Source organism: Chrysochloris asiatica, unplaced genomic scaffold (assembly GCF_000296735.1).
Source record: "Chrysochloris asiatica unplaced genomic scaffold, ChrAsi1.0 scaffold00037, whole genome shotgun sequence".
Classification (NCBI taxonomy): Eukaryota; Metazoa; Chordata; class Mammalia; order Afrosoricida; family Chrysochloridae; genus Chrysochloris; species Chrysochloris asiatica.
Genome location: NW_006408555.1, coordinates 21,969,884 through 21,994,870, shown reverse-complemented (window position 1 = coordinate 21,994,870; position 24,987 = coordinate 21,969,884). Strand labels below are relative to the sequence as shown.

Genomic DNA, 24,987 nt, shown 5'->3' with positions numbered 1-24,987 from the left:
GAGGAGGGGAGGGAGGGAGGGGAAGATAGAGCACAGGGTAACGAATAAACACAGGATAGCTGGGTGCTGGGGGGTGGGAGGGAGACAATACAAGGAAGGGGAGGGGAATGAAAGAACAAGGCTGATGGGACAACAGTTAGGCAGGTTCGCATGCGCTAAGTGGAACAGAGGTAAATGATGAGATATGCATAACCTTGGAACAACAGAGCTCCGGCATACAGTGATTGAGGCATGGTTTGAATAGGTAAAAGAGGGGAATAATGTTAAGATGCTTGGCTGTCTTTTGAACCTTGGTTTCCTTTGCCTACCATTGTAAAATAGACACAAGAGGGAGGGAGAAAGGAATAGCCAGAAACATCACTACAGAAAGCTTGTAAGTCCATCTTCAGCCTACAACTGATTGGAATACCATAAAGGGGGCTAGAAGTTGCCCAGTGAAAGAGGCTTCCTATGGTGTCTTTACATTGCATAAGACCACAGGTGGAATCCAGAACCCCATCCAGAATCATCTGAGGTAGGAAATTTCCACTGGAAAGGACAAATAGACCAGCCTGGGGCAGCCAGAAGAACAGAAGATACTTCATGAAAGAAAAACTGGCAGGAAAAATCTGAAACAATAACGGCTGTCTGATTGATTACTATAAGAACAAGTAAGCTGTTAACTTGGGAGCCATCAAGGCAAGTGGTGGGGACCCCTCAACACAAACTCCCTTCCAAGACTGAGACTCAAGGGGAATACATGAACAGGCAGGTGGTGTGGCTGTTAACCACGTTGATCACCGATAAGGGGAAGTGGAGGGAAAAACAACATTGAAGTTGGGAGCTAAGTCCGACCACATTCAAGAGATCCCTGTGAACCTGGGTGGAGACTTGGATGGCCAACAGTATGGCAAGACCCGGGGACTCCTGGGCCCAGAGGCAGTGACATGGCCACAGAGGACTAGAGCAGAGAGTGAAGCATCCAGCTGATACAAAGTGAGGGGAGATGCACAAGAACACCCATACTTGCAGATAGTACCCACTTGACCTGACTTCGATGGCTGGATGATCAGAACTCTACTAGAAGAAGAAAGAAGGGGGCTGGGAAATAACCTGCTACAATTTGATGAACTTGACCTATACTTATGGATGTAATGGCTCAAAAAGGGAACAAATCTTTACAGCAAGGATCACTCCCACTCCCTTGGTACACAGGGTTGACAGGGATGGGCAACTTAGACATTGGCTACTCAAAATGGAGGAGCCTATACAGGCAAGAAGTGACTGACTTACAAGCTTTCAAGAGGGAGCCTAGTTCCAGTCTAGGGTGGGGGAAGGTAGAATCTCCACTGAATAATTTCCAATCTGTTGGGACCAGACTGGCAAAAGGAAATGTTACAATAGTGACTAATTGCCATCAGGACTGACTGTGAGGGTAGGAAATATAGAGGTAGATTTTTTTGACAAAAGGAGGGGAGAGATTGATTTTGCAGCCCAGTAGCAGAAGTCCCTGGGACCATCAAGTGAGAAGAGCGGAGAGCAGGACCCTACCCAGAGAGGCAGAGATGCCAGGTATGGAAACAGATAGGATGACGTGGACAGATGGTGCAGCTGGGGACACTGAACTCCGGGAGGGAGAGGGGCTGTGTGCGGACGACCAGGAGGCGGGCCTGTGGGCCGTATCCTTTGGTTATCTGATGATGCATAGAGGGGATTGTAATCATTGCAATGAAACAAAATAAAACTGATATTCTTCCGTGTAAACCTCACAATAAAAACATTAAAAAATAATAAAGTCTTAGGGTTATGAAAATTGCCATCACCAACATTGTTCATTTTAGTAAGTGGAACTTTTAATAACCTTTTTAGTGCCATGCCTTGCTCATAAGACAAGCGTTAACAAGCCACTTTCCTGACTTTAAGCTTGTAATAAATATTCTTGCACAGCATGTGATTTGTCCAAAGAGTGAAACATGCAGGCTTGCATGATATTCAGAGGCTTAGTATGCACACATCACTTGGCCTTCCCGTTTTCAGAATGATTTCTCCCTTTTACCTTTTAATCCTAAAAATGCATATTTGTATGTGTGTGTGTGCTTTTTTATGAAAGGTGTTTCTTCTTAAGATGATTCATCTAAGAACAGTTGAAATGATGCTGAACAAATTGATTTCATTTAAAGCTTAGTCGTTAACCAAATGCTATGTAAGATGTATATGAATAATTATAATTCTGAATCATTTGAGGACATTGGCTTCTATGTAAAATTGAACTAGTCAAAATTGGGGGAAATCGCCAAGGAGGAAACTTCCATAAAAAAAGCAGATGTAGAACTCCCTGAGATGTTAAAAAGCAACACGTCATTTTTAATTCCCTGGCAAAATTCATGAAAAGTACAGAAGGTTGTTGTTGTTGTTAAGTGTTGTCGAATTGGTTCAACTCATAGCAGCCCTATATAGCATTTCCCGCGATGTTGTGGTTCAAACTGACCTTGTCGTCCAGTGCTTATCCTACAGCACCACAGCAGTACTCCAAAGGAGTTATATTACTACATTAAAATGTTTGTTGCTGTTGTTAAAAGCCGTTGAGTTGGTTAAGACTCATTGCAAACTCTATATAGGGTTTCCAAGGAGCAGCTGGTGGGTTTGAACCACTGACTTTATGGTTAGCAGTCCACTGCTTATCCTAAGACTCCATTAAAATGTTTTTAAGAAAATATAAATAGGCTTTCTCATTTACTAAATCTACGGCCTTGAACAAATAGCCTCTGTAAGTCTCAAATTCTTCATCTGAAAATGAGGATAATAGTATCTACTTCAGAGAATTGATATGGGACCTAATGAGTTTGTGCTTGTGAAACACAGCACATACTTCTACACAGCAGCAATTGTTCCTGATGGTGGTTCTTATGATGATGATGAGGAAAACGATAAAGTAAGGATGTTGACATAAGGTATAAAAAGAAGTTTGAGATTCACACACATACACACACACACACCCCGACTCCTCACTGATTCTAAATTCTGTTTCTATGGTAGGTGGTGGACTTTGTATCAGCCACTCTACAGAGAGCATGTGCAAGCTTGGCCCATCAGGCAGAAAGTACAGTGGAATCGCAGACACTGAGCATGTCCATGGGACTGGTGGCTGTCATGTTGGGAGGAGCTGTTCAGGTGAGTTGCAGACATGAGGCAAAGGTGAATGGAAGGAAAAGAGAAAAGAAAAACCTTGGGTTCCTTCCATACTTTATGAAAAATAAGAATGGACATCGTCTTACACAGGAGAACCAGAATAAATACGTCAAACTGTTGATGGAAATTCTTTCCAAAGTAGAGGATAAGAAAATTGCACCATTTCTAATTGACTACCTGCACAGACTTCACCATCAGAAAGGTAGAGCCCTTTCTGACCTGACACAAACTTGGTTTATAAACCATGTTTTACCTCAATTGGATGAGTGCAATGGCTTGCTATAACACAGCCCTTGTCCCTAGCACAGCAGTTTGGGATAAAACTTAGTAACTTGCTGGCTGCTTGGGACTCCCATCTGTTTCCATAGCTCCATTTTTTCACAAAATTAACTGTTCAACTCATATAATGTAGCATAGTAAAGCTATGTTTCCAGTCACTTCTAAAGTGCATGTTCCTTTTATACACTTAGTTCATAATTTAAAAAATGTATTCATTTAAAATGTATTTATCGAGTACATGCAATGTGCTGTATGTACTGTGCTAAGTTACTGGGAATACAGTAGTGGACAGGGCAGATGTGGTCCTTACTCTTATGAAGCTTACAGCTCAGTAAGAGAGTCAGATAGTAAGTAAGTATGCAAAAATATATTTACAGTTGAGTAATGTGCCTCAAAGAGCATAACATCTAACCTAGGTTAGGAAGGCTTCCACTGAGGTAGTGTAAGTTTAAGCTAAGACTTCAAAGGATGAATGGCAGTTTGCAGGAATGAGGGTAGTTAATAGTTGAATGGATACTATATAGACAGAACAGGGGAAGAGTAGTGCCAGACAAGGTAGAAAGGTAGGCAGGGGCCGTATCATACATGTATGTGACTGGTTAATTACATCTCACTTTAGCTTAGGAGACTACAAGAAAGCAGAATAGCGTAATGCCAAATTAGTTGCTGCTGAGTCGATTTCTGACTCATGGTAACCGCACGTGTATCAGAGTAGAACTGTCTCCATACGGTTTTTAATGACTGATTTTTTTAAGCGACTCACCAGACCTTTATTTTGAAGATTACTGAGACTAGTAATAAATCTGACCAGATTGTTAATGGTTGTAACCCTTAGCAATCAGTAGGAAACCTAGGGGGAATGGATTGGTTTCTGAATTTGAGGATTCACATTTGATTCTGATTCTTGATCAATGAGGGGGCTTCAAAAAGCTTGTGTGGAAACATTCCATTATCTTTTCATTCCATTTTTCCACACACTTTTTTTTTTCCATACACATTCATTTTCAACAAACTATTGAACCCCCATTGTACAAGGCTATGCATATGATCCATTCTTCAATGTGTCTTTAAGTCTAAGTAAATCTTTCAGTTGAATTTGTAGGTAAATTGCAACAGGTACATACGGTTCTTACTTAGCTTTACTTTAGTGCAATAAAAGGCGGGGAGCTTTTTCAGTGATTTAAAAGCTGCATGTGCATCAAGTGAAGGTGATTGTGATAAGGAATTTGTTGCAAGTAAAGTCGGTTCAAGGAGCTTTGGTAGCGTAGTGGTTACAAATCGGGCTGCAAACCTTAAAGTTGTCAGTTCGAAACTACCAGCTGTTCCGCGGGAGAAAGATGAGGCTTTCTGCTCCCATAAAGATTTACAGCCTCAGAAACCCTGTACAGGGTCTCTATGAGCTGGAACTGACTCCACGGCACATAACCACCACCATCACCAAGTCGGTTTAGCTGTTTCAAAGTGAGGACAAATTTACATAACATTAAAGCCAACTACAAATTATCCTTAAGTCAGACATTTGTGATCAGAGAACAACCTGTAGTAGAATTTGCCTCTCTCTAGGCGTCCTGGTGTGGTGCTGAGGGTTAATGCTCTGGACTGCAAGGTCAGTTTGAACCAGCTGCTCCTTGCAAACCCTATGCGGTGTTGCTATGGATCAGAACCGACTCGATGGCACTTAACAACAATAACAAAAAGCCTGTCCTTAAAGGGAATAAAATTTTGTCTGGGCCTCTTGTAATGCCCATATCTTGGTCGAATAGCTTAGCACTTTATATTTCCCATGTGGTGGAAGAAAAGGGTGTTGGTTCAGTTTCTGAAGCCATGTTATGTCCCTGCCATTAGAACTACAGTTTTAATATTCAGTGGGGCACATAATGAAAGAGTATTCTTAAGTTGTATTGGTATTGGATTTAGTTGGATGATTCATTTTTGTTCTTCTGGTTGAGTATTAATTTGTAAAATCTTTGCTTCCATAAATTGGGAGTGATTTTTTGCTTTCTTCCTTGTCACTTAGCATTTAAAATTTCAAACCGTATCTGAGTGGAAAAATAGATCATAAAATCTCCATTTCACTTTTTAGAAATCCATTTTTTAGGAGCTAACTGTGTTAATTAGTCATGTTGTAAGAGACTCACCAGACTGATGCAAATAAAGTTTTCCTTGCCTGGCCCTGCCCTTCAGTGAGCCATTCTGACTCACTAATTACATCCTGGCTTCCTCTGACTTTGCAGTTCCTTAAATGAACATATGCAGGTCATTCCTGTACTTTTGCCCTAGATCTATTTTTTGTTTTTTTCTGTTTGATTCATGGATTTATATGTGACTTCTACAGTAATACTGGGTTTTCTGCCTTTGTATTTGGGCAAAAATCATGATCGTGAGTTATGTTTAAGATGATTTGTTTTATCAGACTAGGGCCTTTGTTTTAGAGTCTAGAAGATTGTACTGTACCCATCCTGTATTAAGATTTATTATTTTGGCTAATGAAACATAATCTAACACCATTTGAATCTTTTTCCCTTTTCTTTCTAATATGTATAATGAAGATGATTAGTACAACATCGTGTCTGGGAAGGGGGAGGTAATTTCGAGAAAGTACAGGTTTAAGACTGCTAACAAGACTATTGTAATTGCAGCATTATTTTCTGAATTTTAGAGTTGGTCATCAGTAAAAACCTTATGTTGGTAACTTTTTCCTGTCCCTTCAGGAAACAGTTTCTACATGGTATTTTAGGCCCTTGGGGTCCGCCAGAGCAGTGCTACACTAAGCTGAGCAGGCTATTCTAGATTTTCAGGGAAAACCAAAACCCACTGCATCCAGGAGGCAGTGGAGCCTATTAGTTAAAAACTGGGCTCTGAAACTTTAAATGTAGATTCTGTTAGTTGCTAGGCTTATGTCCTTGGGCAATTTACTTAGCCCCACTCCTCAGTTTCCTCATAAAAAAAGAGCAAAAATAGTACCATCCCTTATATAGTTGCTGTAAGGATAAGTGAAATAATAGTACATGATTTTGATTACTACTATTATTTTGTTCCTTCTGGCCCCTGCTAAGTGGTTAAGGCTAATCTAGTAAGCTATTGTGTTGCTAGTATGATGCAGTTATGTTTCAACTAAAGATTTAAAACCAAGATTTATTGTGTACTTATTATGAGGTATGCATGATGTGTCCTGGAGAATACAAAGCTATGGTCCTTGCCCAAATAGTTGCAGTGTATTGTTTTTGTTTGTTGTTGTTAGGTGCCATCGAGTCAGTACCAACTCGTACCGATCCTATGAACAACAGAACAAAACACTGCCTGGTCCTGGGCCATCCTCACAATTGTTGCCACACTTGAGCCCATTGATGCTGCCACTTTGCCAATCCATCTTGCTGGGGGTCTTCCTCTTTTTCTCTGACCTTCTACCTTACCAAACATGATGTCCTTCTCCAGCGACTGGTCCCTCTTGATAATATGTCCAAAGTATGAGAGACAAAGTTTGGCCATCCTGGCCTTCGAGGAGCACTATGCCTTTAATACAAGTAAAGAGATTATATACAAGGCACATTGTTGGCTCAATCTGAAAATAAATAATAACAACAGCAACAGCAGCAGTAGCACTAACATATTGTTATTGTTTACTGAAGGTTTTCTAAACACCAAGCCTTATGATAGGGAAATGGCATATATTAACTTAGTCAGCGCTTACAACTGATGAAGATACCCATATAGTGAGGCTGAGTAACTTGCCTAAAATCAATGAGCTAGTAAAGTAAGAGCTAGAATTAAAAACAAAAAATTAATGGAGATTAACATAACATAAATAATAAAGTGCACAAATTCTTAGTATAGCTGGTTTCCTGCTTATTAATATATACACTCATGTACCCACTCTGATCAACAACAACAACCCACTCTGATCAAGATATGAAACAATCTAGTACCCTAAAAGAGACCTGGTGTGGCATTATGGGTTAATGTGCCAGACTGCAAAGCCATTTGAACTACAAGGTGGGCAATTCAGTCTCACCAGTCGCTCTTTGGAAACCCTATACAGGGTTGCTATGGGTCGGAACCAACTCGATGGCACTTAAAAACCACAACAGTACCCTAGAAGTCTCCCTGTTCCCTTCTCAGTCAATAACCATTGCTCCTCCTAAAAGGTAAATATTCTATAGCCATAGATTAATTTAGTTTATTTTGAACTTCATCTGGATAGAACTACACACTATATATGTTCTTTTATATGTGGCTTCTATTATTCAAGAATATTTTTTGTAAGATTCTGCCATGTTATTAAATAACAGTTGTTAATTCTTATTGCTGTGTAGTATTTCATAATATGAATATGTGGTTGTTAAGTACAAATCCATAGCCATCGAGTCAGTTCCGACTCAAAGCAACACTGTATAGGGTCTGTAAATCTTTACCGGAGCAGAAAGCTTCATATTTCTCTTGGAGAGTAGCTGGTGGGTTTGAACTACCAACCTTATGGTTAACAGTCCAGTGCTTATCCTACCCATATGCACGGGTTCTTACTTACTACAAATTTGAGTTAAAAACATACATAGAAACATATCTCATCACTAATTTCAGGGACTTCCCACATGAGGGATCTTCAAAAAAGTTATGGAATAATGGAGTTAAAAGACAATGGAGAAGACAAGAAGGAGAGAACAAACAAGATGGTGGGTAGGGTAGAAGTGCAGTGAGGAACTCCATCAGCAACAACACAGAATACCAGACCAAGCAGGCTCAGTGGATGGTGCCAGAACTCTGAACCACATATAAAGGAATTTGTAGCAGAAGCAAGAAATCCAGTGCTGTCTAATCCAAGGTGCTCAGCTGCTCCCTGAGCAGCTTCTTGGGCGAGACCAAGTGGGGGAAGAATCAGAGCAGCTATGGACGCCTGACAGAACCACAAAAATAAACGTGTGGACATTCTTTTTTTTTATCTGTTCATTGGTCTCTCACTGTCTGTGCACCTCCATTCTGGTAATTAGAGGGGGTACCTGAGTGAGTGGACACCCAACCCCTGAGGGTTCTATTACACATGTGCACAGAGCTCCTTAAAATTTAAAGGGATAGTTTCCACTTAAAATGGCAGTGCAAAACGGCCACCGCAGGCCCTGAACTGTTTATCACTACAAAAAAGGCCTGAACAGGGATGATTGTGGAGCGAGACAGGCAGACTGAAAAGGAAACAGGCTAAAAATTAAATCCTGAGTTATGTCATAACAACCAACAGTGGCATCTTAAAATTTCTCAGGAAGAAGAGTGAAAATGGAAGCCCATCTCCTGATCACATCTACCTAGAGGCAATCAGAATGCATAAAGAAAAATACCAAAACACACACCCATCTAAGTATTAAGGCTACAGCTAACTACTGAATATGCCCAAAACACAGAAACAGATGACCATATCAGCACATGTCCAGAAACAAAATAAAGTGACTGGGACAAATGAGTTGAAGGTAGACCTACACTCTATCCTTGAAGGAGAGCAGGCTTTGGAAATACCTGAGAAGGAATTCAGAAAAATGATTATAAAATGTATCAAAACACTTCACAATGGAGTTGAGAAAAATAAGGAAGAAGTCAGGAAAGTGCTACAGGAACAACCAAATAAGATAGAGCATTGGAAACAATCCAAAACCTACAGAAAGAGGTCCAAATGATTAATAATTGAATATCAGAAATGGACAATACAATGAAAGGACAAAGGAGTAGAATTGAAGAGATGGAAGCCAGAACTAGTGAGCTAGAAGATAAATCTCTCAATACTACTAAGATTGAAGAATAAGCAGAAAAAAAGGATACAAAATTCTGAAGAAGGTCTAAGATTCATGTTGGACAAACGTAAGAATTATCAGCATTTCAGAACAAGAAGAATTACACAAGTTCACAGAGGAGATAGTTGAAGAGCTCCTGAAAAGCAAAAAGATAAGCATTCAAGAAGCTCAGCGAACCCCAGGAAGGATAGAACCTAAAAGAAAACCACTAAGACATCAAGTTCTCCAAAATCAAATATAAGGAGAGACTCCTGAAAGCAGCTAGGGAAAAGACAAGTGTTACATAGAAAGGCAAGCAAATCAGATAAGCTTGGATCTCTCAGCAAAAACCATGCAGGCAAGAAGGGAATGGGGAAACATATATAAAACTCTGAACGGAAAAAAAAAAACTGCCAACTAAGAATCCTCTACCCAGCAAAGCTGTCAATCAAATACGAAGGTGTAATCAAAGCATTCCAGGATAAATAGAAGCTAAGGATTTTGCCAAAGCCAACCCAGCGATGAAAAACATCCTAAAGGGAGTTCTGTGGACTAAAAACCAACAAGAACAGACAACAACCAGAGATTGACTTACCTGGCAGCATCACTCGGAACTCAATCGACAAATGGAGGAGTGGAGAACAGAATAAAACTTTAAGAACAACAACAACCAAAAAAAGACAATGGAATTTTTCCATGAACTTTTTCTTTTTCTTTTTTTTTTTACTTTCATTGTGAATTGGCTTTCAGACAAAAACCATACACTATCTCAATGATTGCAGTCTCCTCCATGAAAAAACAGTTTACCTATTTCCTACCTGTGGTTCCTATTTCCATTCCATCTACCTTCCCTTTGTCCTTAGGTAAATGTTACCCTTTTGATTTCTAATGATTGACCATTCCATTGTGAGCATACCTTACTAGTGTTGTTGTCTCTCAGTATTCCTGTCTACTGCTTGGCTGAAAATTGGGCCCTGAGGGTGAGATCCTTTCCAGACCTGAAGGGTGGTCTAGGGTTTTAGTCTCACTTTCCTCCAGTCTCTTTCTGACTAGTAAGCATGGTCTTTTTTTTTTCACACTTGAAAAATCTTTTATATATATAATTTTTAGTTTTGTTCTACATTTTCTGTCACTCTATCTGGGACCTTCAACTATGATCCCTTTCAGAGCAGTTGGTAATGGTAGCCAGGCACCATCTAATGCTGGTCTCAGAGTCATAGAGACTGATGTTCATTCACATGGTCCATTAGTCAACTGGACTACTTGATTCCAAATATCTTCAATTCTCATCACTCTTCTTTCTTCCATGAACTTTTTGAAGACACCTCATATGCACCAATAGATCTGTTTTGGAAGAAGTGCAGCCAGAGTGCTCCTTGGAGGCCAGAATGCCTAAGCTTCATCTCTCATACTTTGGACATATTGTCCGGAGGAAACAATCGTTGGAGAAGGATGTCATGCTGGGTAAGGTGGAGGGTCAGAGAAAAAGAGGAAGACCTCTAACGAGATGGATTGGCCAGGTGGCATCATTGATGGACTCAAGTGTGGCAGTGGTAGTGAGGTTGGCCCAGGATCGGACACTGTTTCGTTCTGCTGTGCATGGGGTCGCTATGAGTCAGTTCCAACTCGATGGCACCTGACAACAACAACAACAACATATGCACTTTGTTGTTGTTAAGTACCAAGGAGTCGGTTCCGACTCATAGTAACCCTGTACGGGGTTTCAGAGGCTGTAAATCTTTATGGGAGCAGAAAGCCTCATCTTTCTCCCGCAGAACGTCTGGTAGTTTCAAGCTGCCGACCTTGAGATTAGCAGCCCGATTCATAACCATTACGCCACCAGAGCTCCTTCATATGCACTTTAGGGGACTTATTAAAATCTCATGTAGGGCCTTTTCAGTGTACACATGCTTTCCTCTTGCTATGACCCATTCCGATGTGCTTCCCATAGTGGGCACACTCTACCACCACTACCCTCAGTCCCCTGTCCTACCATTCTAATTCCCAGTTCTTAAATGATTTTGATAAATTTGCAGAAATTTAGGACAACTCACAATGTGATAGGTGTGCTCCTGACACTCCTGAAAAGAATCAGCTATGTGGGCTGATTGGCTCTGCTCATTCCCTGAAGCATTCCAGAAATTGGAAGAGAGGTTAAAGTGTCTGTCACTTGTGGCTGCTCCTTCAGGCTTCAGGACTTTTACACTGAATTCTGACATCTACATACAAGCTCTGCAATGAAAAGTGGTGACAACAGAAAAAGTAGAAATAAGGGCAACATGGTCAGTTCTCAGTTTTGACAGTGGTCCTTGGTGACCCTTGAAAAGTAATTTACTACTTAGTGCATCTGTTTTCTTATCTCAACACCTCAAAAGTGATTTTGAACATCTGTTAACAAATAGTTGGCACCTGTAGTAAGACTTTCCTGATTATTCTCACAGTGGGAAATCTGTGGGTTTATGAAACTGGAAGAATGTGTAGCTTTAATTGCCTTATAAACTATTTGATTAAGACTCCATCTACTTGTGTATGGTGGTTAGACAAGTTGTCCAGTTGTTTGAGTCCCACAATGACTAAGAAGCTTGAAAAGATAGTTGCCTTTTAGGAGATAATTGTTGTATATAAGAGAAATGAGAAAGGGACCACACAGACTGTAGATAAAAGTAGATGCTTCCATTTTAGATGCTTAAAGTAAATATTAAGGGCCACCATACTACATAGGCACTGAGTGATGTTTTGCATAATGATAACAGTAAAAAAAATTATTCTAAAATGTGTTTTTCATTGATCTTTTTCTTTAATCCAGACATAGTCTCTTCTCCCCTTAAAATATAGTAATATCAGAGTGGTCAGTTGTTTCACACTTGAAGATAAACTTGTTTGGAAGCTAGAAGTTCTACTTTACATCAATTTTGCTTTTGTTTCTAATTGTGTAAACAAAGAAATCTGTGGGGAGGATGTAATGGGCAAGATTCTACAGGTAGAAACCTACATATTCCTTAAATTTTCATTTACTTGGGAGGAGAGTTTCGGGGAAAGTGGCCGGTAACTATTCTGTGGCTCTATAGTGTAAAATTAAAACATGTTATATAGGTCCTAATCAAATGGTTAATTTGTAGACTGCTTGGGTGGTTGGTTAATTAAGTGAGTGAATGATGAAATAATAAACACCCTGCCTTGTCCTCAAAAAGAATTTAATACCCCTGAAGTTTTCAAATTCTGGGGCCTCACAGGGGATATTTCTCTAACATTTTCACACAGAAAAGGATGACCTCCAATTCTTTCCTCTCTACTGGCTGCACATGCACATCTCTTAGCAGTGTTTCCTTAGAGAATAAAATCTTAGGTAATTTTCATTCCCACTTTGTAGGAGAAAATCCAGTTATCATTCTCATTCCTTCCAAACCTATGGTGCCCTTGTACGCTGGCCCAACCCTTTAGATCACATAGTTACGAACAGCTTTATTGGTTCAAGTGAGATAGTGTAGCATATTAGGTGAGAGTGTGGGCTCTGAGCCAGACTTAATATCTTGTCTTAATGTCTTCCAGCTGTGTGACCTTAGGCATGTTACTTAACTGTTCCGTGTCTCAGTTACAAAATGTGGATACTACTAGTAACTGTATCATAGAGATATACGTATGATTGTGTGTTCTTTTAGAAAAGTAGTAAGTATTCAATAAATAGCTACACCCGTGTGGTGCTGTGGGTAAGTGTGCTGGACTGCTACGTCAGTTTGAATCGCGAGGTTGGCGGTTCACGCTCACCAGCTGCTTATTGGAAGCCCTATACAGGGTCACTATGGATCAGAACTAACTTGACGGCACTTAACAACAATATTATTTAACAAATACTTATTGCCTGCTCACCAGTTGCCATGGAGTTATTTCTAACTCCTGGTGACCCCCATATATGTCAGAGTAGAACTGTACTCCATAGATTTTTTAGTGGCAAATTTTTTAGAAGAGGATCACCAGGTCTTTCTTGCAAGGTGCCTCTGCATGGACTTGAACCTCCAACATTTTGGTTAACAGCTGAGATAACTGTTTTTGCAACATCCAGGGACTCCTATTAAATTCTAGACCCAGACTGTATGTTCAGATTACCATGAACTAGATCTTTCCTTGCCCCTTTTACATAGAATATGTTTACTGTGCTCAGGTCATATTAATATGTGTTATGTTAACTTGGATTTGACAGGTTTATTTTATTTTGTAGTTGAAATCAAGTGAGTTTGCTGTCCTGAAGCAGTTGATGCCTCTGCTGGAGAAGGTCTCTAACACATACCCTGACCCTGTCATCCAAGAACTTGCTGTTGATCTCCGCATCACCATCGCTACCCATGGAGCCTTTTCCACTGAGGCTGTCAGTGTGGCTGCCCAAAGTACCCTGAACAAAAAAAATCCAGAAAGGAAAATAGAAGGACAGCAACAAACCAACTGCGAAAGATCCACTGATGTAACCAATAGCTGCCTCAAACAACAGGACAGTAATGAAGAATCCAGTCACCCAACAGACCTGAAATATAATAATGCTTCACTCATTCCTCAGGAGGTGAATGAACCCAGCACAACAAGCCAGAAATCCGGAGGCGTACTCCCAGAAGAGCTTCAGGAGATTCTTTTATCAGCTTATGACCCTCAAATTCCAACCCGGGCTGCTGCTTTGAGAACTCTTTGTCGCTGGATAGAACAGAGAGAAGGAAAAGTCCTGGAGATGCAAGAGAAGCTTCTCAAGGTAAGTAGTACATCCTATTAGCACATGTGCACAGGGTGGGGCAGCTCTCCAGAAGCATTCATTGAGCTCAAGTATTTTTGGAGCGTTGGCTGTATGTCAAGCACTGTCCTGGACTACACTCAAGGAACATGTAATCATTCTGAGACAGCAAGACTTAGACACAGAAAAGACCTAGATAGACACTACTGAATTACAAATAAGTGCCAAAATTTATATGGAAAGGAAATGCAGTATATAGTCAGGGAAAGGAGAGAATTGAAATTTTCTGGAGGAAGTTGATCTAGAGAAAGAAAGGTGGATGAAACAACCGGTACAAATTCCCAGAGATGTGAATGTATGAGGATAAGTGAAAAAATAGGTAATAGAAATCTTTATTAAACAAAAATAGCAAAATGTGTTTACTCCACAGAATCTACATCTCTGTCTATATACTGTGGAAGGCAGTGTTTCCATCTCTCTAACCCTTCCTTGAATTTTGTGATCTATTTATACCACATCAAAATGGCAGCTTGGGCATCTTTGAGAGACTCAGATTGTGTTCCTGTTATATGGTCTTTGAGTTTTGGGAACAAAATGATTCTTGAAGGGACAAGATGAGGGCTGTAGGGTGGATGGGATGAGATTTTCCAATGAAATTCTTGTGAGGCAGTTCTTGCTACCATTAAAGAATGAGCAGGTACAGTCTTGATGGGAAAAGCTTGCTCAGTGCAACTTTCCAGGCCTTATTTCTCACCTGTTTTCAGTTTTCTCAAACCTTTCTTTTAAAAAGCCTCCATGCTCATTTTATATCCTTTGAGAAAACCTATCAAGGGTACTCAAATCTCAAAGACCAATTATGATAATCTTCTGAGCTGACTTTTCTGCTTTGAATTTAATTGGCCCAGTAGGTCCTCTTGGAAACAACTGTTTTGATTGAGCCTTCTCTTTTTGAAGGTGCTCTAGTGAGACCAAGACAGGTGTATTACTTTGAGAATTTGTCTGTAGCCATCCACTGAGCACAAAGATGTATTTAAATACATTTTGTTTGGAACAAACCCATACATGTATAAACTGGAACCCTCGTAGTAATACTTCTTGACTTACTCTCTTACCTTTTGTGGATAGGTCCACTTCTAACCTATTTTCTCTGGACCCTGCTTTGTGAGGTATTGGGCCGAGATGGGAATTGGCATTTCTCCTCCCTCCATAGCTAGTTAAAAAGCTGTTCTTTCAATTATATGTTTTTGTGGAGGATATAATATGTTTATATTTACTTGGGGATCTTTTTCCCCTTTTGTATAAATTGTCCTAACCATATTATGGGTTAGACGTGAAGGGCAAGAGATCCTAGAGATGACTAAGTGTGTTCAAATTCCAGATCAATTTCTTGTGCCAATCGTTTATACCTTCTGAGCCTCAATTTCTACATCTGTAAAGTGAGGATAATAATAAGGCCTACTTTATGTTGAAAGATTTAAAATGAAGTAGTCCATATAAGGAGTACTGGTGTGGCACTGTGGGTTAATGCGTCAGACTGCAAAGCCGTTTGAACTGCAAAGGTTGGTGGTTCAAGCTCACCAGCTGCTCCTCGGAAACTCTATGCAAGGTCGCTATGGGTCAGAATTGATTCGATGGCACTTAACAACAACAAAGTCCATGTAAAGTACTAATTACAATGTTAGGCACTTTTCCTCCTTTTGCGTTTGCTATTAGACTAAGAATTATAATTCTGATTGAATAAATTACTGCTTGTTAGTGAGCCAGACCTCATACCATACAGACATTCCCTTTAATTCGTACAACAATGACAATGTAGATATTATTCCATTTTATGGATGGGAAAATTGAGGCATGGAATGTGCCAAGAATTTGCTGTCATTAAATTGTCTCTAAAATCCTAAACTTACATATCTCCTTTGAGTAATCCTGAAAAATAATCCTTCAAACACATATTTAGATAGATGGTCGATGCTGTGAATGATGTATGAAGCTCATCTATGCTCCATACCTGATTCCCACCTCTTCCAACTTGGCCATCTCATGGCTAAACTAATCTTTGGTTCTCCTGAAGGTGCTTAAGATGTGGAGACCAGTAGTGCCAAGTTGATAACAAGAATTGCTGTGGCAGCAAAGCATATGGCAGTATATATGAAGTGGCTTTGTCTTCCCTTGGCTACCAAACAGAAAGAAGAAACATGGGCACAGGATACTGGCTCTCTCTGGCCCTCATGTTAGTGCCTAAACCTGATAAGACTTTTCTAGAGAAGCAAAACCACTAAAGTTGACACACCTGGTGGGTTCCTGAATTATGACTTGTATGGACAGTAATCTCCACTAATGTTAATTGCTGTTGTTGTTAAGTGCCGTTGAATAGGTTCCGATTCCAAGTTACCGTGTGTAAGGTTTCTGAGAAGTAGCCACCGACCTTGTGATTCCAATTGACCTTGCAGTCTGTTTCATTAAACTGCCAGAGAAGAAGTCAAATAAGGATGTGAAACGAGAGATAGATATGATTGCTAACATCAGATAGATCCTGGTTGAAAGCAGAGAATACCAGAAACATGCTTACTTGTTTGTGCTTTACTGACTATGCAACATCCATTTTTGTCTTTTGCTTCTTTTCTGTGTCCTTAATGTCCTTTTGCTTTCTTCCTATATGATGGTTTTTATGTCATCACACTCTTCTGGTCTTGAGTCATTAGTGTCCAATACATCAGATATGTTCAAGGTCATATTTGGCTCTCATAGACTTGTTTTAATTTCCCTCAGCATCAGTCTGGATTTGCTTCTGAGCATTTGATGATGTGTTCCAGTCTGCCCCTGGCCTTGTTTAGGCTGATGATATGAAGCTTTTCCACCGTCTCTTTCCACAGATATAGTCAATTTGATTTCTGTGTATTCATTCCATCTGGTGTGGTCCATGTGTATAGTCATCTATTATGTTATTTTAAAAAGGTATTTGCATCATTGAAGTAGTCTTGCAAAATTCTATCATGTGATCTTCAGTATCATTTCCTTCACTAAGGCCATATTTTCCAACTACTGATACTTATTCTTTGTTTCCAACGTTTACATTTCTATCACCAGTAATTATCAATATATCTTGATTGTATGTTTGATCAATTTCAGCCTGAAGAAGTTGGTAGAATTCTTCAGTTTCATCATCACTGGCTTTAGTGGTTGGTATGTAAATTTGAATTAAAGTGTATGATGAACCCAATGCCATTCCTCTTCAATTTGTCATTCCCAGCATAGTAAACCATATAATTGTCAGATTCAGAATGGCCAATACCAGTCCATTTCAGCTATCTAATGCCTAGAATATCAATCTTTATGCTTTCCATTTCATTTTTGACAACTTCTAATTATCCTAGATTTATACTTCATTTATTCCATATTCCAGTTATTAATGAATGTTTGCAGCTGTTTCTCCTCATTTTGAGTTGTTCCCCATTAGCAAATGAAGGTCCTGAAAGCTTTGGTCCATTCTTGTCATCACAGTCAACTCTACTTTAAGGAGGCAGCTCTTCACCATTCGTATTTTGAGTGTCTCCAACCCGAGGGCTCAACTTTTGGTACTCTAGCTGACAATATTCTGATGCTATTCATAATGTTTCTATATTGAATATTCAGGTGCTATCTGACAATGATGCACTGTTATTCATGAGGCTAAACATTCGGAAGTAGTCCACCTCTCCATCTTCTGAGTCTTAGTCTGCAAGCTCAGCTGGAACTTGTCCACCATGAGTGACATAATGCTGATATTTAAAATACCAGTGGCATAGCTTCCAGCATCACAGAAACATATACAGTCACCACAGTACAATAAACCACTGATGGACTTCAGATAGTATCTCTCCCTAATCCCTACTCTACTTTATCCATTGTTTAAAAATGGGACTTCCAGCAAATGAGGGGGCTACAAAAGTTCATGGAAAAATTTTTGTTATCTTCTAATTCCATTTTTCCATGAATTTTTTTTTTTTTTTTTAAGGTTTTGTTGTGAATTATATGATCATTTACATGGGAGAACATTAGCTTTACATTCATCCTCTCGTATATGGTTTCATTGCCATGGTTACAATCCCCTCCATGCATCATCAGCCAACCAAAGGGTATACCCTGCAAGCCTGCCCCACAGTCGTCAGCACACAGCCCCTCTCCCTCTCTGGGTCTAGAGTCCCCAGCTGCTCCATCTCTGGCGTCACTGTGTCTCTAGGTAGGGTCTCCATGAACTTTTTGATGTATGTAGTTTTTCCTACAAGACTAAGTTAGGTCGATGTATAACTAAATAAACAAGAAGAAAGGCATTTATTCTTTTGAGATTGCTGAAAAGAGTTTGTTAAATCATCTCACTGCTATATTTTGTGGTTCCAGATATTCTTGGAGAACCTGGAGCATGAAGACACCTTTGTATATCTGTCTGCTATTCAGGGTAAGTTAGTTCTGGTTAGAGTCTATGGGCCAAAGCTTTATATAATGCATGTCTGCAAAAATAACGCAAGTCTGAAGAAAAAACAAAAAGCCTATGTCTATCCAGATTGCTATTCTCTTGATTCCTTACTTTTAAAGTCATAATCATAGTATTTCTGGAAAGTTTCTAACGGGTCCCTATAGAGCATGAGTGTCTCATAATGATGAAGAATTCTTTGTGTGTATTCTTATTCTATAGACCAAGTCCCGTTTCCTCTAATTCCAAGGAGATAGAGAATGTCTCATATATAAGCTCTCTTTATATTTATTCTTTATGTACTTGACTATTGCCAGTGTGTATATTTGATCCCTTTTTAAGCGAAAAGAATCTCAAGACACTTGATACTTCTTAGTTAAAACTTTGTGTACAATAATTTCAATTCACTTTTGTGATTCTCTGTTATTCTCCATATCTCCATGAATTTCTGAATTCCAAATATAGATAGAGGTTTCATGCAAAGGAGTGTAAAAATGTAGTCACCCTGCCCATAAAGGTAAGAAACAGACATGATGTAAAGGTCAGAATCTGTTCAGTTTCTTTTGGCTCCATCAGTGTAGTGTAAAGGTCAAGACCTAGGAATCTGGAGACAGACTGCTTGGATGGATATACATCCCCATTCCCTCACTTCTCACATGAACTTAAGCATGTTACTTAGTTCCTCTGGGCTTAAATTTTCTTACCTATATGGCGGTGGCGGTGGTAGTGTGCCGTGGAGTCGGTTCCGACTCATAGCAACCCTGTGTAGAGTTTCCAAGGCTTTAAATCTTTACAGGAGCAGAAAGCCTCATCTTTCTCCCGCGGAACACCTGGTAGTTTCAATGCCAGCAGCCCAACTCGTAACCACTACGCTACCAGAGTTTCCTTACTTGTATGTTGTTGTTAAGTACCGTCAAGTCATTTCCGACCCGTAGAGACCCTGTATAGGGTTTCCAAGGAGCAGCTGGTGAGCTTGAACTGCCGGCCTTGCAGTTTGAACGGCTTTTAAGTCTGGCACATTAACCCGCAGCACCATACCAGGACTCCTCTTACCTGGGTAAAGGGGTCTAAATGAGAACACAAAATGATGTGGGCACTTGGGAAAACAGTCTGATAGTTCCTCAAAAAGACAGAGTTACCATTTGGCCCAACAGTATATACCTAAGAGAAAGGAAACATGTTTATATAAAACTTGTATGTGAATATTCATTATTCATAGGAGCCAAAAGGTAGAATCAACCCAAATGTCCATCAATTGATGGACAGATAAACAAAATGTAATACATCCATATATTGGATTATTATTTGGCTATAAAAAGGAATGAAATACTAATACATGCTATAATTTGGATGAACATTGAAAACATTGCGCTAAGTGAAAGAGGCCTGAATTATATGAAATATCCAGAAAAGGCAAATCCATATATACAGACACAAGACCTGGACTTTAGTCTTGGCCTGCATTGTCTATTCCAATATGCACTGGTTTACTTGTAAAGCCAAAGGCTACCAACCCATTAAAAAGGACCAGCTGGAATGGGTGGTGTGGGCAGCTAGAGATCTTGGACAACTCTAACTCTACCACATTTTTACTAACAGCCTTAGGGAATGCATTCAACATTTCCTTTGTACTTGGTGAAAATGGGATCATCATTTTGTTTGCTCAGAAAAGTTTTGATTAGATTTAAATACCTTAAAACACCAGTCATTTATTATTACTCATCTATCTCTAGACCAGTTAGCATTCAGTTGATCTAGATTAGGCTTGCCTGGGCAGCTCTGCCTCTCCCTGTAGGTCTGTGGGCTGGCCCTTGGGCAGCCTGGAGTGACTCTGCTGCACATGTTCTCCATCCTTCCTGGACCAGTGTCCTACCAAGGCATGTTCTCACAATGATGACAGAAGTGCAAAAGAGCAGGAATAAACCGAAGTGTCTTCTTCAGGCCTAAACCTGGAACTGCCATCTTGTCACTATTGCCTCATTCTATTGGCTGAAGTGAGTCATGTGGCTGAACCCAAAAGTCAAGGAGCAAAGAAGTAAACTGTTCCTTTAGTACCATTTCAACATAGCAAAGAGTCGGCGCAGGGAGGAGTGAAGAATTAAAGCCTGTAGTGTAGTCCTCTACGTAGCTGTGTCCTGCTACCTTCCAATGGCCAGATTTCTTATGAGCACGATGTCATGTGCAGGTCCTCATTGGCTAGTTAGTTCTTCGTTTACTGATCCAGCAGTAGAAGCATGAGAGATGGTGTGGAGTGACTTACTTCAGAGACAACGATCTGAGCCTTGGGTTCATTCTTTGTCAAGGCATTTATTGTACATCTTCTAGATATAGAATACTTTAACTAGGAGCCCTGGTGGCAATAGGCTGCTAACCCAAAGGTCGGCAATTTGAGCCCACCAGCTGCTATACAAGAGAAAGCTGTGGCAGCCTGCTTCTGTAAAGATTTACAGCCTTGGAGACACTCTGGGGCAGATTTCTTTACTGTCTTATAAGGAGGCTATGAGTCAGAATCGACTCAATGGGAGTGTGCTTGGTTGTGGTTTTAGATAAGCTGTGTATTGTTGAAGGAGCCCTGGTAGACTTGTGGGTTACACAGTGGGCTGCTAACCGCAAGAACAGAAGTTTGAGTCCACCAGGTGCTCCACAAGAGCAAGACGAGTCTTTCTGCTCCCATCAAGATTTATAGCTTTGGAAACCCAGACAGTCTCATAAAAATAAAATTTAACTCATAGGAGATTTAGTTTTCAAACTATTTCTTTCATTACTTACATTTGATCACAAGTAATAATAATACATCAGAAAATCCTAAATCAGGCATTAATAAATATTTATTGAATGAGTTTTTTAAATTTCGATCTCTCCTGAGACTGCATGATTGGTGACAAATTACAAAAGAAATCCAAAATATCAATAAATTAAGCTAAAGGAATATGAGTCATAACTGACCTGACAACATCCAGCCAACCTTTGTGCTACTATTTTAAAAAGAGCCCTAGTGGTGCCATGGTTAAAGCACTCGTCTGTGAACCAAACTGTTAGTGATTTGAACTCACCAGCCCAATACAGTGTGCTTTTGTAAAGATTGTTGTTGTTGTTAAGTGCTGTTAAGTTGGTTCTGACCCATAGCGACCCTGTATTGGGTTTCCAGGAACAGCTGGTGAGCTTGAACTGCTGACCTTGAAGTTCAAATGGCTTCGCAGTCTGGCATTAACTCGCAGCACCACACCAGTACTCCTTTTGTGAAGATTCCAGCTGTAGAAACCCTATGCAGCAGTTCTCCTCTGTCCTATAGATAGCTAGCTATGAGTCAGAATCAACTAGATGGCAATGGATTTATATTTTGTTTTGGCATATTAAAAATGTAAAAAGAAAATCCTTCATAGGAGATGAGAGGATTGATCACCCAAAGAGGTAAAAGAGCAACCCGGAGAGAGAGAGGGTTTCAGGACAGAAAGAAATCATTTGCAGCTGACAGGTCAAAAAGGACAGGAATAAGAGGTTGGGGTGTCAAGGACTTAGGGAGTCACCAGACAATAATAGTTATTGGAAATCAAATCAATCAATGAAATAAGAACCTAAAATGCCTATAGTTACTAAGTCTCAAAAGTAGTCATCTTGTACCTTTTCCATGAAAGTATAATGTATCTTATTGATTTGTTTTAGGAGTAGGTTTTCAGGAAGTGGGGCATGTCATTCTAACGTGGTAGCATTGCTCTGTAGAATAAGTTTTTTGGCTGATTAACCCACTGAGCTTATTAGCCTGTAGGGTCTGCTATAAAAATCACAACTGTAGGTTGTATTTGTTTTTATTTCTTTTAATTGATATGCTAATCACTTAGTAGTTCAATGGTGATAAACATGTGAGGTAGACGTGTAATTTCTGTTCTTTGCACCCGGAGATGGACAGGTTTGAATTAATTGATGTTTTTGGTATTTCTAACATGCACTTAAAGATCAAGGCCATAGGTGAATTTTCCAATAAGAAAGGAAGGAGCTGAACTTTCCCACCTGACATCCCCAGGGCATGCTAGGAACTGAGCTATTCATAAAATGAGACCAGCCCACTGTAAAGGTCATGTAGGACAAGAGGAGCCTAGTTGTTTATGATTTGGGTAGCATTTAATTTTGGAGAGACAGAAAGAGTGTTTGTGTTTAAATTTTTCCTTTTTCTAAGCTGCTAAAATAATGAAAGTTAAAATATTCCTTTAGCTTAATTTATTGATATTTTGGATTTCTTTTGTAATTTGTCACCAACCATGCAGTCTCAGGAGAGATCAAAATTTTAAAAACTCATTCAATAAATATTCATTAATGCCTGATTTAGGATTCTCTGATGTATTATTATTACCTGTGATCATATGGAAGTAATGAAAGAAATAGTTTGAGAACTAAATCTCCTATGAGTTAAATTTTATTTTTATGAGACTGTCTGCATCTGATGGTTGATTTAGTTCTCATAGCATTTGCCTCAAGGTAATCAGTAGTTCTTCAGGCAGAGTTTTGTACAAATTGCTGCGCTCCAGTTATAAATGAGGGCTTTTAAATAGAAGAATTAATCTTAAAAAGAATATTGGACATTGAGTGTTTCCTCCTTTTAAACTCCTTATATTCTTTTCGGAGTCCCCTTATATTACATTTTATTTACTCACTCATCTGTTGATGAACATTTGGGTTGTTTCTACCTTTAGCCCTTATAAATAATGTTGCAGTGGACACTGGTGTACAAGTATCTGTTTGAGCCCCTGCTTCCAAGACTTTTAGTTATATACCTAGGAGTGGAATTGCCAGGTCATATGATTATTCTGTATTTAATTATTTGAAGAACTGCCAAACTTTCCCAAAGCAACTGTGTCATGTTACACTCCTGCCAGCAGTGAACAAGGTTTTCAATTTCTCCACATCCTCCATAATACCTGTTATTTTGTTTTTGTTTTTCTGAGCATAACCATCCTAGTTGGGATGATCTCATTGTCACTGTGATTTGCATTTTGCATCTTTTCATGTGTTTATTGGCTGTTTGTATACCTTCTTTGAAGAGCTATCGATCCAGATCTTTTACCCATTCTGGGTTGTTTTTTTTTTTATTACTGAGTTTTAAGAGTCCTTTATGTATTCTCTCAGTAGATCTTGACATTTTCCAGTTAAATTAATGCTGCTTAATTTCTTGGTTTCTGGGGCTCATTCCAAATCCTTCCCATCCAATTCTTGTAGACTAGCTATCACAAAGGAGGGATTCACTCTCAACAAGGTAAGATACCTTAGGGTAAAGAGTAGGTTACTAAAATGTCTATAAGCTATTAAGAAAGTATCTCCCTGCAGAACAGCTATTTAAATTTTACCCTGGAGCCACCTTCTCTTTAGCAAAGTTGGAATTTGAAGACAAGTTAAAGAGATTTGAATACGTGAGCGAGCTCATGAATAAAATAGCAAGTTTCTTGTTAGACTTACATTGTTGAGCATTATGTTCCTTTACTTTCTAAGGAATTAACCTGTTTTACTGGAGTGACTTTGAGGTAATGGCTGGAAAGGATACCACATTCTTACTTTTGTCTCTCAAAATAGTGAGCAGGTAACATCACCCTTCATTTAAAATTAAAATTCCTAATCTGACCAGATGTGATTAAAATGATTCCTGAAGCTGTTCACATACCTAATAAGCCCAATTATGCTTTTTATTAACTCTGACATAATTCCCTTTGTTGCTGAATCATAAGTTTAATGCAAATATTTTTAACTGCATGAAGCGTTCATTTTCTATTCTTTGGTCATGTTGAGATCTTGGGCAGTAGTGGAAGAGAACATTTAAGTTTTTGTGACTTATTTTTAGATTCTAATGTTAGACTTTTGACATTGGTTTTTATCCTGACCTTGTGCTATCTATAGAGTTTTGAACCAGTTCAGAATGATTTGAACTGGTTTCAGTATGGCTACGGAAATGAAGCCTGGAGGGACCAGAATTTGCAAACTGTGGGTACCTAGAGCAGATAAACAGAATGGCAAAAATTAAAGGTCAGTGACCAGGAATGATAGACTTAGAAGAGGTGTAGTGAACTCTTTGAGGAGCCTGATGCAGGAAATTAGATTATTATCAGGACTATACAGAGTAATGCTTATTTAATTTAAAGTGCCATGGTTGACCTGCCATCTTTGAGCAGGACACCATTGTTTCTGACTCTGCCAGTCAGGACATTTGATTGCTATGCAACATGCATGCTGCTCTTATTTTCTAAGAGGGAAATTAACTTTCTAGCAGGGTGTTAACCCATATTTTTCTCATTCCAGTTATTGTTCCTAGCACCCACATTTTGCAATTTCTGTTCCACCTCGTTTTGCTTGTAGACTATGTCTGAATCAGGAAGAACTATTTTGAAACCCTGAGTATCTCTGCTATCCTCTGAGGAAAGGTCAAGTTTGGAAATGAATTGACCTCAGAGAATGGATCACAGATGTAGAACTACCAAAAACCAATTAGGTCATCTTGATTGTTTACCTGTCAGGGCATGATGGATCCAGGATTTCATTCTTTGAAAAAGGTTGTTGACAAGTACTTTTTTTTTTTTTTTTTAACTTTTATTGATCATTAGACATGACTCAACAAATCATATACTCCATGCAACAATAGT

At 39.4% G+C, this 24,987-nt stretch overlaps 1 protein-coding gene across 1 annotated transcript in view; it reads left to right on the top strand.

Moving 5' to 3' along the window:
* TANGO6 (transport and golgi organization 6 homolog (Drosophila)) overlaps nt 1-24,987 on the top strand; it is a 242,816-nt gene that overhangs the window by 81,128 nt on the left and 136,701 nt on the right. Inside the window, exons 12-14 of the mRNA XM_006860217.1 lie at nt 3,016-3,150; nt 13,417-13,935; nt 18,292-18,349. Coding sequence (XP_006860279.1) covers nt 3,016-3,150; nt 13,417-13,935; nt 18,292-18,349 — 712 coding nt within the window. The remainder of the gene's footprint in view (nt 1-3,015; nt 3,151-13,416; nt 13,936-18,291; nt 18,350-24,987) is intronic.